General features: G+C 31.9%; 4 protein-coding genes across 4 annotated transcripts; 1 reads left to right on the top strand and 3 right to left on the bottom strand.

Annotated features, from left to right (window-relative positions):
* The first annotated feature begins 3,428 nt into the window (after positions 1–3,428).
* Positions 3,429–3,794, top strand: LOC141696583 (cysteine proteinase inhibitor 4-like). Its single transcript, XM_074500708.1, has one exon. The coding sequence runs from the start codon at positions 3,429–3,431 to the stop codon at positions 3,792–3,794; it is 366 nt and encodes a 121-aa protein (XP_074356809.1).
* A 2,098-nt stretch (positions 3,795–5,892) lies between these two features.
* Positions 5,893–6,969, bottom strand: LOC141696582 (F-box/kelch-repeat protein At3g23880-like). The gene has a single exon (XM_074500707.1). The coding sequence runs from the start codon at positions 6,967–6,969 to the stop codon at positions 5,893–5,895; it is 1,077 nt and encodes a 358-aa protein (XP_074356808.1).
* Positions 6,970–8,343: 1,374 nt separating this feature from the next.
* Positions 8,344–9,432, bottom strand: LOC141696581 (putative F-box protein At3g51171). Its single transcript, XM_074500706.1, has 2 exons — positions 9,023–9,432; positions 8,344–8,794 (listed from the first exon to the last, which is right to left on the bottom strand). Exons 1-2 carry the CDS (start codon positions 9,430–9,432, stop codon positions 8,344–8,346), a joined length of 861 nt encoding a protein of 286 aa, XP_074356807.1.
* Positions 9,433–10,351: 919 nt separating this feature from the next.
* Positions 10,352–11,176, bottom strand: LOC141696580 (F-box/kelch-repeat protein At3g06240-like). The gene has a single exon (XM_074500705.1). The coding sequence runs from the start codon at positions 11,174–11,176 to the stop codon at positions 10,352–10,354; it is 825 nt and encodes a 274-aa protein (XP_074356806.1).
* Between the last annotated feature and the right edge of the window lie 6,793 nt (positions 11,177–17,969).

The raw sequence follows: 17,969 nt of genomic DNA, 5'->3' as shown, positions 1-17,969 counted from the left end.
CACATAAGATTTAATGATATCAGCCAGTTAATGAGAGTTTGACACATCAGCAAGGATGATATTTGTACTCTCTTGAGTTTGACACATCAACGAGGATAATATCAGTTGTACTATCTTTTAGTATATTGTAGATTATTTTATTATTTGTTTGGACATTCAAATTTCGATTGTGATTTTGAATTACTTCCTTCATGCCAAAATACAAGTTTCCAAGGTAAATAAAAAGAATAGTTCCAAAAATTATTTTTTAAATTTTCTTTTTTTGGATAAAAATATACATATTAAATATTAATTCAAAAAAAAGAAATTTAAAAAAAAAATTGCGAAACTATGACTTTATATACCTTTAAGTACACGTAAAAAGTCAAAAAGACTTGTATTTTGGGATAGAAGGAGTGTTTTTTAAAGTTTTTAAAATGATTTTGAAACTAATAAGGATTAGAAAAAAAGTATTTTACATTTTAAAAATTCCATTAAAATCTGGTGATATTCAAATTAAATTTCAAAAAATTCATCAAAATTTAGTGATATTCAAAAATATATGATTTTTTTTATATTTGATAAATTGTTAATTTTTGATGAATTTGCTTATTTTATGTTTTCTAAAATATGAAATCTCAGTAAAATTCATGAGATTTGAAGGATTTATCAAAATATTTATTTATCTAAGTAAGTAAGACTCTACGAGATTTTTCAACATATCCGCTAAAATTCGCATAAAATTTAAATCAGCAAAACTAATTTAAAATTATAAATTATTATGAATCTCCTAAAATCCAAATTGAATACAATATTTTTGGTAATTACTAACATATTATTATTATTAGAGAATAAGTATTCTAAGGTTAACTTTAATATACTTTTACTAATATTACTACAAATACATGTAAACAAGTAATCTAATCATTTATTATTAATATTTACTTAATTGTACATGTCTTTGAATTATGATATATAATACACTCAAGTCAACTATTACACTAAGAAATTCTCCTAAAATTAACCTTTGGATTCTTGTTCTCTTATTAATAATAACTAGCTCTGTAGCCCGTGCATTGCACGGGCATGTTCTATAGTATGTGAATTGATGTTATTTTGATTGTAATTATCGACGATATATTAAATTTGCTTCATGATGGATCGATTAACTAAATATCTCTTTTTATGGAATTGAGATCGATGTCGTACTTAACGTGTTTTTTCTCAAAATGAATTGAATATGCGGAAATGAAATCGAAATATACGATCAAAATATAATACAAATGAAAGCACACATATCTCATGAAAATAATTACAACTCGTAAGAATGAAATATTGCGGAGTTAATTAACGAGTTACTATAGTTGTTTACATGGTACAATTAGTGATACAAAATACAATGAATATGAGGTAATCTTACTTTCCGTATTAGAAAATGTAATGATTGGATATGAAATCCGACATATTAAATATAAGATTGTACAATTGACAATCTAAATACATTTTTCAATATACATCATTTTTATGATAAATATATTAATAGATAGGTCAGTAATCAATGGTTATGAAAATTGAAAAATGGACTAAATCAGTTCAACTACTGATTTACGGTTTATCAAAAATCGAGAATTTATGAAAATGCTAAATCGAATAATACTGAACATATTTTTATATTCTTTTTAAAATATATAAGTAAAATAATTATATTTGAGATGTGTAAAATTGTATTTGTACATCCGTACTAAGTTATAACATTATTTTGTGTGCATTATTTATTAAAATAATAAGAGTCTTAATCATCTTTACACATCTCTCTTATTCTTCTATTATCTTTTCGGTTGCTATTCGGCAACCGTCTGATTTCTTCATTTAAAATCGTCATCCTTCACCAACTCGATGCTGAGTATACTTTTTCTTCCTTTTCTTCTCTTCATAGCCTCAAATCGTGTGTTTGATTATTCAAATTTTGACCGGAAAATTGCCGATTTTGATCAAAAATGGCAAAAATGTTGTATGTTCCAATTTTGCTCTATAATATTGTTTGATTGTCTTCTAGCAATTTATCGGCGAAATTTTCGATTTCCATAAGACTGCAGTAATCTTATAACTCTTTTACTTATACCTCTGAAAAAACTTTAAATTGGTTAATGTAAGAAAAATGATTCACCTTACTATTGTAAAATATTAATGTAAGTGTAATGAACTTGATATTTTAATATTTTATTATATATATTCAAAATCTTCAAACCAGTCCTAGTTTATATTCGATTTGGTCATATAATAAGAATCTCAACTTTATTATAAACCCCCTCATAACCCACTCTTTTATTCGTATACAAAGAGAAAATCTATTATATTTCTTGAATTTAATACTTGATATACTAACATTGTCATTTTCAGATTAGCTAACATATTAAATTTATTTGCTGAAAATAAATTTATTTTATATAAAGTCTTCAAAAAAAAATAAGAATTTACTATATATACAGGCAAATATTATTAAATTTTAGATATCTAATTATAGGTTGTTAATATTCAAGGATAATTGGTAACATATATAAAATTATTAATACTAATGAGTTAGGTGTAATTAATATATGTTATTAAATATGACAATTATTTATATTTATTAGTAAGGAGTAATAATGACTTAAGTGTAATTAATACATGGTATTAAATTTGACAATTATTTGTATTTATTATTAAGGGGTAAATTAGTAATTTGGAATAAATTGTCTCAACCAGCCCCTTATTTGCTCTATTATATATATAATAGATGGTGTATATAAATATTGGATTAGAAATTTTATTAATACATCATATATGTTCTATTTATAGTACTCGTAATTTAGGTTTTTGGAGGGAGGAATGTTCTAATAGCGGGCATGAGGGAAAACATTTCCCCTAAAGTAAATTTTACATTTTTCCATCATTAACTTTTTATGAAATAATATACATGCAATATTTCTAGAGAAAATACCTAAAATATTAATTTTTTTAAGTTTTTTTGCAATTTTACTATTTTCTGAATTTTTTGCAAAAATACGAAATCACCAAAATCAAACAGATATGCAACTAATTGAATGAGTTTTTTTGGTTGCATGTAATTGCAAAAACTCGTCAAATGTTTCCAGTGGCCAAAAACCGTATTTTTGCAAAAAAATAGTAATTGGAAAACAGTATTTTTACAAATTTAAAAGTATAATTTTTTTTTTAAAAAATGACAGTATTTTTATGACACCAACTGTGTTCATTTTCTAACGACTTGTAGTAGGGGTGTACATGGTTCGGGTTAAACCGACCAAAGCGATCCAAACCGGCCTTATTTCGTCCGATCCCAGCCGGCCTTATTTTGGCCGATTCCAGAATGACGAGGCTCGTACCCTCTCCACTATTTCAAAATTTAAAAAGCCACAGTTCCTCCTCTCACTCAACTCCAAACTCAAATAATGTCTCTCAAATTCAAACTACTTCTCCTCATAACCATCTCCATTTCTGCACTCTTTTCCTACGCAGAAACAACCCACAGGAAAATTCTCCTCGCCGAATACGTTCCGATCAGGGACACGAGCCCCCCGGAAATTCAAGCCATCGCAAAATTTGCGGTCTGTGAACACAACAATGAGGCTAAAAAGAGTATAACGTATCTGAAAATTGTTAAGGGTGAGAAACAAGTCGTTGCTGGGATAAATTATCGGTTAATTATCGAGGCGAAAGACGGGAATCAGATGTTACAGCATTACGAGGCAATTGTGTATGTTAAGGCAGGCACGGATTCGAAGAAACTGGTTTCGTTTGGGTTGATTGAGGAATGAGGAGATGTCTTGAGCGAAATTTCTATGTATCTAAACGCTCCCTATGAATTTACTAAAAATGTTTCGTGTTGCTAATATCGCGTTTTAATTGTCTATATTTTTGAATTTGATGTGTAATTCGAGTTCTTGCAACATAAATATTCGAGAAAGGCACTAAACAACCCTATTCGACGAGCGATAACCTGTTAAACAAAATTATGCTAACCATCAGACAGTTTGCTAAACAAACAATTCTGGAATCAAGATATAATGCGCGGCAAGTATGAGTAAAAAGCTGAAAGAGGAATCATCGACAAGGGTTATAGTTCGTTTTTCGAGTGCATTAATCTAATTATACATTTAACTACATAAATCCGTAAAATCAAGATTCCCCCTATTAGTTTCTTCGTTAATTAGACAGAGGAAAACAGAGCCTGCAACCATGAAATAGCAGCAAGCTTTCATCAATTAATCAAAAAGATAGTACCTGAGAATCTGTGACTGACGAGTCTTGCAGTAGTTCAATACGAAATCATCTACAAAAACTAGAAGAGTGTAATACGGTGAGACCTTCCTAAAGATCGAGCACTGTCAGTAATACAGATAATGCATAATCGGCTGTATTAATGAGTAAAGCAAAGCTAGTATTGCCTTACAGAGAAACTCGAAATGGATAAATAAACACACAAACAAGGCCACTGATAGGGATAAATAAATTATGATAGTATAATTAAATACTGCAAAGTATGGGCTGCTAGGCCCAATAAAAAGATATATGATACTCAGATCGGAAAGGTTAAGCCTGGTGGACCAGATCAGGACTGATGGAATAAAGAAGGCCCAAAAGGCCTGATTATTAATTAATTTCGTAATTAATTAATAAGGGAAAAATCAGCTATTGAGAAGAGTCCCGATAAGGATATAAATCCTTATAGATTAGCCCTCAAGTGGACCTAAAAGGATAAGAAATCAGTTTCCTACTATCTAGGACTCCAAAGTCCATTTTAATTATGAGACTTGCCCATCAAGTCTCCTATACTAAGTCCAATTCAAGGACTCCCAACATCTATATAAGGGGTCTCACCCCACAAATCAGAACTACGTTTTTTGACTTGATCCTTGGCAATCAGCAAGGTACGTAGGCATCTTGTTAAGACAGATTGAGTCACGAAACATAAGAGCAGTCAAATCGAGTCTTGAAGCTCACGTTCCTTAGTACTAAATACAGCAATTATATATACTAGTTTTAATCCATAACAGCCACTAAGTACTGATATAGTACTGCAGCGGAAACAAATCAAAACGAACAACTGATCAAGTAAGCCAAAGTATATAATAGGCCCTTATTGCCAGAATTAAGCACACTCTAATCACAACAGAGATGTCGTAATATAACTCTTCTTCCTTTCCGAGTTTCTTGATTGTGCTATTTTGGAGATCAATGTAGTATAGTTCTCTGCCAGAGACACACAACATATCGCCATTTCTAAAACATTGTCCTGGCTCAAAGTATGGATTTGGCTAATCCCTGTAACTAAGATAATTAAACGGTCCAAATGACATCTTGCTCCCTGCGTCGCATCTCTCGTTAAATACATAGATTTTGATTGTTTGTCACTTGAACGATGAAGAGCCTGCACTGTGAGAAGCGAGTCAGTCTCCATGATAACCTTCTGTCTAGGTCGAGACAAAAGGTTATCATGGAGGACAGTCATTTTGAATATACCTATTTTATGAAAAAACTTTTTATGATCCTTATTTAATACCATCTGATTTTAAAGTATTTTTTAAAATCTACATTGAACACTCTATATTTTTAAAATGCAAAAAAAAAGAACTGGATTCCTGAATTTGTGTATTCAACAAAAAAACTGACACCAAGCGATTGTAATTTATTTGACATTCAAGCATCATCATTTATTCCGAAACAGAAGTAATTTAGATTTACAGATAGTTAACACGAACCCTCGACGATCAAGGTCAGATGTATGTTCCTCAGTTTTAACTACATAGAAACAAGAACAGCTGAAATCTTTGCCTAATGACTTTATATAGATTTATACTATGTGAGTAATAGAATGTGAATAAAGGAGTAACTACAGATTGCAACTGTAATGAGCTAATAGGTTCCGTCTTTCGTAACGAAATCAAGGAAAAATTGAAACATGTCTTCTTTTTTATAAAAGGTCTTCATTCCATCAATGAAAACCAAGCTCTCCGAGTAAGCTACTGCGTGGCGATCAAGAACTCCTAACCTTCCGAGACACTTGATTGTGTAATTTTCAAGATCAACCCAGTATACTCTTTTGATTTTGTGACTGAGAAACAAGATATCACCGTTTCTAAAACATTCGAGGAACCTTGGCTTCACACGCGAAGTTGGCACCTTGCTTAAGAAATTAAATGGCCCAAAAGACGTCTTGCTCCAATTACCACATTTCTCGTTGAAAATATGAATATCAATAGTTTCCCCAGAGAATAATTTCGAACTGTAGAACATGACAGCAAGAGAATCCCTAAAATTCAGTAATGTATATTTTCGATTCAACTTCCGAGTAAAGGTAGAACTACTTGAACCAAGATCAGGCAACAACCTAAAAGACTCTTGTCGAACATCAATTGACATGACAGTCATTCTTATGTTCACATCATCATAAACTCGCGTAATCAACCAAAACGGAGATCCATTGACAATAACAGGGTTCAAAACTTTATTAATAACCCCATCTGGATTAAGGAAGTTCGAGGAAGAAATTTTTTTCCAGCAACCAGCTCTGCATGAATAGATATAACCATGTAATGGACGTGTTTTAACAACGTCAACATACATGCATTTGTAATCGTTGATAACAGAATCGAACCCAAAACCTGACACGTAATCACAACGTTCAAACTGATCACAGGGAGCTGCAATGTCCAAGCGATGTTTGGTGGCAAGATTCCATATTACAAAATACCTGTCTGAATGTTCAATAAACACCAAGCCATTAATGCATCCGATTATTTTAGCTTGGAGCACACTTACAAGTGTGAGAAAGTCGTAGTTGAAGTTACGAAGCTTGTTGAAAGCGTTGCTAGAGATGAACGAATTCCATGATTTACAAACTGATTTAAATCGCAAAAGTGATCTCACAGGGAGTCGAGGAAGTATCTCAGTTTCAATTATTTCTAGCGGAAGAATACTTGTTTTGGCCATTGTTGATGGCCATTGCACGGAGCACAGATCATATATTTATATACAGCTAGTAGTATGTAGCAATTTGATTTGTATTTTGATTTGGAACTTAGTTAATTTCTACTGCAGATTTTAATTGTTATGTATATCCTAACTATTGTCTGTGAAATTAACCGGCGGAAAAGAGGAAGGTGAAAATAGCATTATTATTATTATTATTATTATTATTATTATTTATAAAATTACAAATAAATTTCTGGGAATTTATCAAAAATATTCATGTTTTTGAAATTATTTACAGTAATACGGTCAATGTTACAAATGAGGTTGCCGAGGAAATTACTCGAAATTACATATAAGGTTGCAAACGTTGGAGACGAGGTTGCTACTAGTAGGGCTGAAAATGAGTCGAATAGTTACAAACAGTAATAAGGTCAGATTCGGCTCGATTTTATAAATACTCGTTCGGATTCGGTCCGGATTCGAATTAAAATTTCTACTCTTTGCTCATATTCGACTCGAATTCGATTACAAATACTCGTATATGATTTCGTTCGGCTCGTTTTTATATATTCGGATTCGAATTCGTCTAAAATAATACTAAAAAGGTAAAAATACTCCAATAAACAAGTACAAAACTAAAACGTGATCATTTATAGAATATAATTTTAATATATATGCGTGACATGTAATATATATTATGGACATAATTAACAAAATCGAATCGAATATCTTTAATACATACATATTTAAGTACTCTAAAATTATTTGAACTACTCTATACAAATATGACCGGATATCAGAATGGTGAGATTCGACTCGATATTTGTTCGAATTTTAAAGTAGAATTCGAATTTGCTCGTTCTGTATACGAATACGAATTATATTCGTTATTAACGAGTCGAATCCGGATTCGAACTCGGATTACTCGGATTCATTTTCAGCCCCAGCTACGAGGTTGCGGATGTTGCAGATCAAATTTGCTTTTTCTATTCTGCAGCTTTTTGCTGCTAATTAATCAGAATAAGCCCCCAGACATTGTCAATATACTCATTGCAAACAGAAGCAAGCTTCTGCGACTCTTTGCTGAAGCCCTGTAAAACATCTGGCCTCGGAAATAAAGTTGGCACTTCAGCAGCAGACACAAACTGTCAACAGATATCTTGCTCTCGCTAGATCTTTTATAAAAAAACAACTTAATGTAGATATCATGTCTAGGGTTTCAACAATTAATCATCACTTAATCCATAAATATAATTCTTATATCCTGTCTTGCAGCCCTCATAGATGCAGATGAATGCCCTCATAGTTATAACCTTTCGGTACTTCAGTTCTTCATCCTGCCTATTTCTCTTGTTTTTTCTTTACATGTTTAAATTTTCGGGATTTCTACTCTTACAGCTCTCGTTTTTGTTCCGTAGTAAGGAAGAAAAATTGAAACCGGTCTTCTTCTTCATAGAAGGGCTTCATTCCATTAATGAAAACTAAGCTCTCTGAGTAAGTGTGTCCATCAGAAACTCCTTGCTTTCCGAGACTCTTGATTGTGTAATTTTCCAGATCAACCCAGTATAACTTTTCGACATCATCGTTGACAAACAAGAGATCACCATTTCTAAAACATTGAAGAAACCATGGCTCCATACATACCGTTGGCACCTTGCTCAAGAATTTAAATGGCCCAAAAGCCGTCTTGCTCCAGTTATCACATTTGTCGTTGAATATATGAATATCAATAGTTTCTCCAGAGAAAGATTTTGAATTGCAGCACATGACAGCAAGAGAATCCCGGAAATTCAGTAATGTATACTCTCCATTGTTTTTTCGGGAACCAAGATCAGGCAACAACCTGAAAGACTCTCGTCAAACATCAGTTGACATGACAATCAATTTCACATTCACATCATAATCTTGCGTAATCAACCAAAACGGAGATCCTTTGACAATAACAGGGTTATAATTATAAATTTCACCACATGGATTAAGGAAGTTAGAGGTAGAAATCTTACTCCAACGAGCAGCGTTGCATGAATATATGTAACCATAAAATTGGCGATTTTTAACAACTTTAACATACATGCATTTGTAATCATTGGCAACCGAATCAAAACCAAATCCAGAGAAACAATCACAAAGTCTGAATTGTTTACGTGGAGCTGCAATTTCCAAGCACTGTTTCGTGGCAGGATTCCATATTATAAATCCATAAGATCCAAAAAATTTGTGAGAGTACTGTTCAGTGAACACCAAGCCATTAATGCATCCGATTGCTGTAACCTCTCCATCGTCATGATCATCCTGGCGCAAATTTATAAGTGTGAGAGAGTCGTGGTCAGAGTTACAAACAGACTTCATGAAAAAGTCACTAGAGATAAGCGAATTCCAGGATTTACAAACTGATTTAAATCGCAAAAGTGATTTCACAGGAAGTCGAGGCAGTATCTCAATTTCAATTATTTCTACCGGAAGGATACTTGTTGAGGCCATTGTTAATGAAGACAGAACACAGAAGAAATATATGACAGAGATTATATATATGTGGCTAATTACCTAGGTAAGTATGAAGTAATTTGATTTGTATTTTGATTTTAAAACTTGATTCCCAACTACATATTGTTTTTGAAATTATTGCGCCGCAAAGTGAAAGGGAACCAGCTAGCTGTGAACAAGTACATAAAATTAAATTTGAAACTTAAATTAAGTATAGCAAGCTAGCAAGCCTATATCTGTAATGAGCTAATTATAGCTAAATTTTGGTACTTATCATTCTCATGTTCAGATCATCATAAACTTGCATGATCAACCAAAAAGGAGATCCATTGACAATAACAGGGTTGAAAACATTATTAATATCCCCATAGTTGTAGTAATATTATTATCAGGGTCACGATCAGCTTGGCGCACACTTACAGTGTGAGAGCGTTGTGGTTGTTCTTGTTAAGAACATACTTGATGAAAACTTGCTCCAGATGAGCGAATGCCAGGATTTACAAACCGATTTAAATCGAAAAAGGGATCTCACAGGAAGTTTAGGAAGTATCTCAATTTCAATTAGTTCTACCGGAAGGATACATATTCTTGCCATTGTTGATGACAAATTTTAATTTAAGTGGAGAAGAAGAAAAATATCGAGTACCAATTAGATGTTTTTGTGGCGCGGAGAATATATATTTGTAGGGTTAGCTAGGTATGTAGTAATTTGATTTTTAACCCTAATATGATTCGTTTCCTGTATGACACTCGGATTTAAGTAAGCGGTCATTGGCGGTAAGAGAACATAAAATGCAACTGAATTTTAAATTATGACCATAACTTTATTATTGATTGCAGACAAATTATGAGAACAGACAATGAAGTTGAAGCCTCTGTGCATCAAGGCCAGAGGCTGAATGTTTAACCAGGGAATCTACTCTTTCCTCAAGTAACAATATCGAATTTCGTCTTCTGTCTCAGACAAGGGCTTCATTCCATCAATAAAAACTAGACTCTCCGAGTAATTAACTAATCCATTCATGAAGCACTGTATTAAATCTCCTTCTTTCTCTAGACTCTTGATTGTATAGTTTTGGAGATTGGCGCAATACACTTTGTTCATATCAGGACAGAAAAACAATATGTCACCAGTGTTAGAATATCCAAGAAACTCTGACTTCAAAAAAACAATTGGCTCCATCACCCTAAATTTAAATGGTCCAATAGACGTCTTGCTCCAATTCTCACATCTCTTGTCGAAAGTATATAAATCGATTGTTTCTTCCCAAAATAATGATTTCACACCGCAGGACATGACAGCAAGAGAATCCCTGAAATTCACCAACTCGTATATTTTATCATGATTTTTCTCGATTGGACCAATATCAGGCAACAATCTAAAAATTTCTCCCCGAACATCACATGAGATGACAGCGGGATGTTCCTCCTTGTAATGAGATGGAATCATCAACCAAAAAGGAGATCCATTGTAAATAAAAGGCGCGGAAATTAGATTACAATTGCAAAGGAAATCAGATGGAGTAATCTTACTCCAACAGCCGCCATTGCATGAATAGATATATCCTGTTAATGGTTGTTGTTGTTCTAGCTTAACACACATGACTTTATAATCACTGCCAACTGAATCGAAACCAAATCCAAACTTGTAACAATCAGAACTTTCGAGATCAGATCCCGTAGAGTGACGCTCAATTTCCAAGCACTGTTTTATAGCAGGATTCCATATTTTTAAAACCATTGTTTCACAATCTTGGTAAAAATAATACAAACACACCAGACCATCAATGCAGCCTATTATGTCCTTGGATGTCTGACAATTCGAATCAACATTATTCGTACTAATAAGCGTAAAAGAATCATGATTGGAGTTACAAACTGACTTGATGAAACCTATGTTTATATAAGCAAGCAACTTAATAAATTAAATTTGAATTCTAATTTGATTTGTAATATTAATATGATTATTATGCTTCCTAACAGTAATTGAAAAGGTAAATTACCTGAGGAAAAGGTGATTTGTGCCGAGTTTGGGATTTTGGCAGTAGCCACTTTTTCATTATCGGCTATCGTTTTGTAAAATCGACAAATCATGTGAGAAGAAATTATGAAAAAGAATTTAGATACACTATGAACCGAAAAAATATTTGATGAATAAATTATAAATGGCTCTCTGACACCAGAAGCATTATAAAAACTCTGTTCAGATCTTATGAAAACTATCATTTACATAATCATTTACATAAAAGCGCGCTTTTATAGCTTTTTCTGCACGTTGCACTTTAGGCTTCATAACTAAGCGCGCTTAAGCTGGAATTTTGCATGAGTTTTAGCTTTCTTGCTTAAGTGGCGCATCTGATGACCACAGTGATAACTTATGATAGCTACCCTTAACAAAAGTTATTAGTTCTGGATTCTGGTTCTAAACGAATCAGAATTTGAGGTACTCAGTATGTGTTCGTCTGTAGTGTCATTGTTTTTTGTTTGTCCCTTCTCTTGCTGATATATACTTCTCTTTCGCAGTTTGTTTTCTGCTAACAGGAATAATCCCCAGACATTGTTACTATGCAGACAGAATCAAGGAGTTCTTAAATTCGTCTTCTGTTTCAGAAAACGGCTTCATTCCATCAATATAAACTAGATTCTCTGAGTAAAAACTTAATGCATCAATCCAGAAGTACTCAGATGAATCTCCTTCTTCTTCTAGACTCTTGATTGCACAGTTTTGGAGGTTGATACAATACACTTTGTTCATAATAGGACAGAAAAACAATATATTGCCATTGTTGAAACATCCAAGAAACTCTGTCTCCCTAAAACCAGTATGCTTCCTAAAAAATGGAAATGGTCCAATAGACGTCTTGCTCCAACTTTCACATCTCTCGTCGAAAGTATATATATCAATTGCTTCTTTCAAAAACAATGTCTCCTCGCACAACATGACAGCAAGAGAATCCCTGAAATTCACCAACTCGTAATAGTCAAAACTTTCGACATCAGACCCCTTAGGGTGACGCTCAATTTCCAAGCACTGTTTTATAGCAGGATTCCATATTTTAAATACCATTGTTTCACAATCCACGTAAAAAATAACACAAACAAACCAGACCATCAATGCAGCCTATTATGTCAATAGTAAATTTAATAAATCCGAAGCAGAGGCCAAAAAAATATGTTCTGGTGGATTTCTTGCGAGTTTAGGCTTTCGGAAGTAGCCACTTTTCCATTTTTGGCTATTATTTGGTAAAATCGACAAATCATATGAGCGAAGAAATTCTGAAAAAAGAATTTAGATACACTATGAAACAAAAAACATATTTGATGAATAAATTATAAAGGCCTTTCTAACACCAGAAGCCTTACAAGAACAATGTTCAGATCTTATTAAATCTCTCGTCTACATAAAAGCGCATTTTTATAGCTTTTTCTGCACGTTGCACTTCAGGCTTCATAACTAAGCGCGCTTAAGCTACAATTTTGCAGTTGTTTTTGCTTTATTTTTAAAGCGGCGCTTCTGATAACCATAGTGATAACTTCTAGGCTTAATTACAACGTGAACCTTGAAGTATGATGATGTGTTCACATAAACCCTTGAAGATAAAAGTTGTACACATCTACCCCTTATGTATCGAATGTGTATAGTTTGACCCTTAATCCAACGAACACTCTTAAATCGTTAAATGATCGGTCTCGTGTGAGGGTTATCTCGGGAAATAAATTAGAAAAATACATATCATGTAATATAGGAGAGAGGTTAATGTGTTGGACGAGAAATTGACTTAAGACTTTGGAGAGAAAAAACAATTTTCTACCCCCGAAATTTTCCTGAAAATGTGACATTTCGGAATCCAAAACTTTGGCTGAAGGGTCATGATGTATACATTTGATACATTACGGGTTAATGTATATATGACTTTTTTCTTTAAAGGTGTATGTGTACATTAGATCATACTTCGGGGTTTAAGTTATAATTAAGCCTAACTTCTAATACTTACCCTTCACAAAAGTTATTAATTCTAGTTCTTAACGAAATCAAAACTTAAGGTACTCTGTATGTGTTCATCTGTAGTGTGGTCGTAGTTTTTTCGCAGTTTGCAGTTTGTTTGCTTCAAGCAGGAATAAGCCCCAGACCAATTTATACTTGGTGCAGACACTAACAAAGAGTTCTTATATATTTGGCATTCAATTTAATTTAAAATTTAGTCTGTGCGACGTATATCTTATTTACACTGTGTTCCAGAAACTTTTTCCGAGAAAAGAAAAGAAAGCTTCGGATTTGATTTCTTAAACTTGTTCTCAAAATCTTCTCTGAAGGAAAAAAAAGATCGAATTTTCTTTCTTATCGGTCTCCTAGTTCAAATTCTTATGAAATCTGCACTTTAATTTCTCATTTCAAATCCGTTGTCCAACGACTACCTGAATTTTCTATACTCTTATCTTCAGATTCGAATTTAACGATCGGCAGTGAAAACTTTGATAATCAACCATAAAATTAGTTTAGGGGCAAGTTAATGCAGTTCATGAGATACTCTTATATTCGAAATTAATACTGCTAATGCGGTTTTGTTTTTTGGGAACCTCCGTGTTTCATTTGGTTAGATTTACAAGTTCCCGTCAGATAAAATAAGATGTACTTCTGAGAACCTCCGTATTTCATTTGGTTAGATTTAAGAATGTGTTAAACGCATGTTAGATCGTGAAAAATGCGCATACTTTTCCGTGTTCTTACTCGAAAATCTGGGATCTTATTCCATGATTTAATTATGCAGAACAGATCAACTACTGCGCCTACTAAACATGTTGGTTGTGAATAGATAAGCCTCAAGTTCTTATGTTGAATTATGCTGCTAAATTTCGAACTACTTATTTGAGGCCTAAATGATGTTTAATGAGAAATTTCTGATTTGAGTGTGTAAGAGTTAGCTGATCTTGACGTAGAATTCCACTTAAACAATAACCTAAAAAGTGTCCAAAAGTTAGATGCTTCACAATCACCTGTGCGGAGGACCGTAGTTCGAGTCGAGCTGAGTAACGAGTAAATAAGTTTAAATTTAAAGATTTTAAGTGAATATAGCCGCTCGTTTAGTTTAAATGAGTTCAAATTTTAACCGCAGTTCGGCCTTCGCTTTTTTAGGCAAATTCGACTTATTTAGTTAGTGAGTTAAGATGAGCTTACTCGCGAGTTATTTAATAATTTGATATTAATCAAAAGTTCAAATTCAAATCGAACCGAATTATTGAGTTTTGAATTAAATTTAATTGAATTCGGTATATACACGACTCTACTTCTTTAAATATACGACTCCAACTTATAACGGATTTATAAACAAGTTCAAGTCGAGCAGAGTCGTGATAAACGAGTTCGAGCCAGAAGCATATTACACCTATTATTTATAGTATAGGATGAAACTATTCATGTCTAGTCTTTAAAGGTAATAAAACTACTAGTCAAAAGAAAGAGTGTTGCCCACAAATTGCTTTATAAAAACTTTACTATCTTAATAACCTAAGTAGTTGGTAAGTCTCCTTAGTGTTGACCATCTATTCTGAGTTTGCTTTTTCCCTCACTAATACATTCAAGTTTGAGCATATAATAAAATCAACTTTTGCTTTGTTTGTTTTGTTATATAAAAACTATTACTTTGAGTCTTTGACATCAAAATAGAAAAAGGAAGCTTCCTCGTCTAAATGTGACAAGATGTCACCTATGGCTATTTTTGCACTAATATTTAGATTAATACCCCATCCCTCCCTAAAAACGTATCTTGTTTATGTTGGACACGTTTGTCAATACACACTTTTGATTATTAATATCTTTAATTTTGTATTAGTATTAAATTTAAAATTTTCATTATATTAAAATACTCATAAATACGAATTCAACAAAATCAATCATGATTATATTTGATCTTATAAATTAGACGTAAATTAATAGTAAATCGCTTAGCATGAATAATGTCATAAGTTAAAATGAAAAATGTATATCGGTACGGAGGGAGTAATATTCTTATCCTTTGAACTAGAGTCATTGATTAAATATAATTATTTAATTTGTAGAGTAAAAATTATTTAAGAAGCTTGCAAATATTTTTTATATTAATAATTTTCGAGTGAGGAAAAATCGTCAACCGCTCACACGAGAATATATATTCTTATTTAATATTATTTATTTATATTTGCATAAAATTACTGAGAAATGTTAGAAATTCCGTAACTATTTTTTAAACAGTTTCGAAAATATTGAGTTAATCTAATCTAAATGATTGTGCATCTATAAATGAAAAGAGCTTTGACGAATTAAAATATACTTCATCCGTCCCTCACAATTATTATCGTTTATGAGAAAATATCTGACACGCATTTCAAGATGAATAGAAAGTATAGTTGTATAATTTTTTTAAAAAAAATATTTTTCTGAATAAAAGTTTAAATATTCTATGTTTATTTAGAAAAAGGAAAATTTGTAAAAAAAGTTATAAAACTATAATTTATATTCATCTTAAAATGTGTGTCAGACACTCTCTCAGAAACGATAACAATTGGCCGAGACTGAGGGAGTAACACTTGTAATTAAAAATAATTTTATGATTAATTCGAGATCCTTATCATTGCTGAAAATAATTTTTAGTTCCAAATTATGATAAATGGAAAATTAATTATGAACCATATATTTTTGGTTTGTGAACCAAAATCTCAGTGACCAAATTGCTTTTTGATTTGACAATGAAACAGATGGGTGAAAAGAGTGTTAACCACAATTTAGAACCTTAAGCTAAATTCCAACCACAATTAGCCCCCACATATCAAACTCATTAAAGTTGTATATTTTAAAATATTTTTTCGAATTATATTTGAATATATAACACTGCTCCTTTTTAAAATCGAAAAGCCTCCTTATTTTTGGTGCTCGTAATTAAGTCAATGAAAATAAAGAGATTAGAAGAATAATATAACTTGACAAGGTAACTTAGGGGTCATTTGTTAAATCTGAACGATATTTTCTGAATGAATATGAATCTGAACGAATGAGTAATCTGAATTATGAACGAGAAATTTTGTTTGACAAAAAAAGTATATAAATTTCTGAATGAATATTTTTTAAATTTAATTTAATTTCTTTAAAGTTTTTATAGCATGTAATGTTATAATAGTTTGAACATTAGGCCATTTGTTTTGCTAAATAAAACATTACACATATTTAGTTGTTTAGATATTTAAATTTATTATATTTTAATTAAATTAGTGTCATATTATTATGACCAACTAAAAAATAAATCATCAAAAATTCAATACTCCAACTACATAAATTACAGTATTGATGGCATAGATACGAGTAATGATTAATTTATTAAATCAAAAATAATTTTTTTTAATTTTTTTTGAATTAAAAAAAATTAGATATTGTGTACCTTTATATGATAATTAATTTTAATTGATATCAAACAAATATTTATTGCCTTCTATTTGTTTAGCTTTTCAAAAAATGAAAATGAATAATATTACTACTTTTTATCAATTATTTGAGTAACAACTAATTTTTGAAGTAAAAAAAGAGTGAGTATTGGCCGGGGATTAGGAGATGCACTGAGTGATTTGAATGGTTCAGCTGGATTTCAAAGGAGGATTCGTCCAGAAAAAATCAGGTGTCGTCCAGATTAAAAATTCATTCATAAACGGTCTGAGTGATTATTTCATGGATAGTTCAGTTCATTCTCTTCCATTCATCTATTAACAAATGGCCCCTTACTGTATCTGATTAGGAGCTTTATTACCAAAATTATTTGTCGGTACAACTTTATGCTATCATTATTTCATCGGAGCAAGGGCTGTAATTCGGGTTGAACGAGCCGAACTTCGATCGAGATTAATTGAGTCGAGTTGAGCCGGATCGTTTAATTCATCGAGCTTAAATCTCTACCTGAACTAGATGCCTTTAAGTTTACAAGTCAAGTCGAGTCAGTTTGTTTAACAAGTCGATTTTAAGAAGTCGGGCAAGCCAACTTGTTGGGGGTCGTTTGGTTCGCCAAATTCTGAAATCAGGTATGGGTTTAACTCATTCCAACCTCATACTCGTTCTTTGGTTAGGAAAAAAAGGTTTAATACCCAATCCCCAAACCCTTAAAGTATGAGTTTTTCATATCCAAGTGGGGAGATGGGTATAACAGAGCGGTATGAGAATCAACTTTATAACTACTATTTTAATTTATATTTAAGCATTTAAATGTAATTATTTAATAACAAAATAAATATATAAACCAAAAATATATTAAAATAATAATAAAATTATGTTTGCAGGCTATTGCGTGAGTCCGTAGGGTTTACCGAGTGCGCACCCGAAGTGTAGCGGTGTGGGTTACCTACGATAAAAAATACATAAATTATATATTTAATTAAATTAAAATTATTGACTTAAAATATTTTAAATTAAAGATTTTAATTCCAGCACTCAACAAAATACATGATATTAGGTATGGTACCTCAACCACATGCCACTTTAGCTCGATTCTTGATTTAACTTAATGCCACATTTTGAA

Source organism: Apium graveolens, chromosome 11 (assembly GCF_009905375.1).
Source record: "Apium graveolens cultivar Ventura chromosome 11, ASM990537v1, whole genome shotgun sequence".
Lineage (NCBI taxonomy): Eukaryota > Viridiplantae > Streptophyta > Magnoliopsida > Apiales > Apiaceae > Apium > Apium graveolens.
Note: the sequence above shows the minus strand (reverse complement) of the source record. Positions and strands in the feature narration are given on the sequence as shown.

Coding starts and splice junctions, on each gene's coding strand:
- LOC141696581 (XM_074500706.1), bottom strand. CDS start 9,432: ATGGCCTCAACAAGTATCCTTCCGGTAGAAATAATTGAAATTGAGATA. Junction 8,795..9,022: donor GCCAATGATTACAAATGCAT/GTATGTTAAAGT, acceptor AGAGTCTTTCAG/GTTGTTGCCTGATCTTGGTT.
- LOC141696580 (XM_074500705.1), bottom strand. CDS start 11,176: ATGGTTTTAAAAATATGGAATCCTGCTATAAAACAGTGCTTGGAAATT.
- LOC141696583 (XM_074500708.1), top strand. CDS start 3,429: ATGTCTCTCAAATTCAAACTACTTCTCCTCATAACCATCTCCATTTCT.
- LOC141696582 (XM_074500707.1), bottom strand. CDS start 6,969: ATGGCCAAAACAAGTATTCTTCCGCTAGAAATAATTGAAACTGAGATA.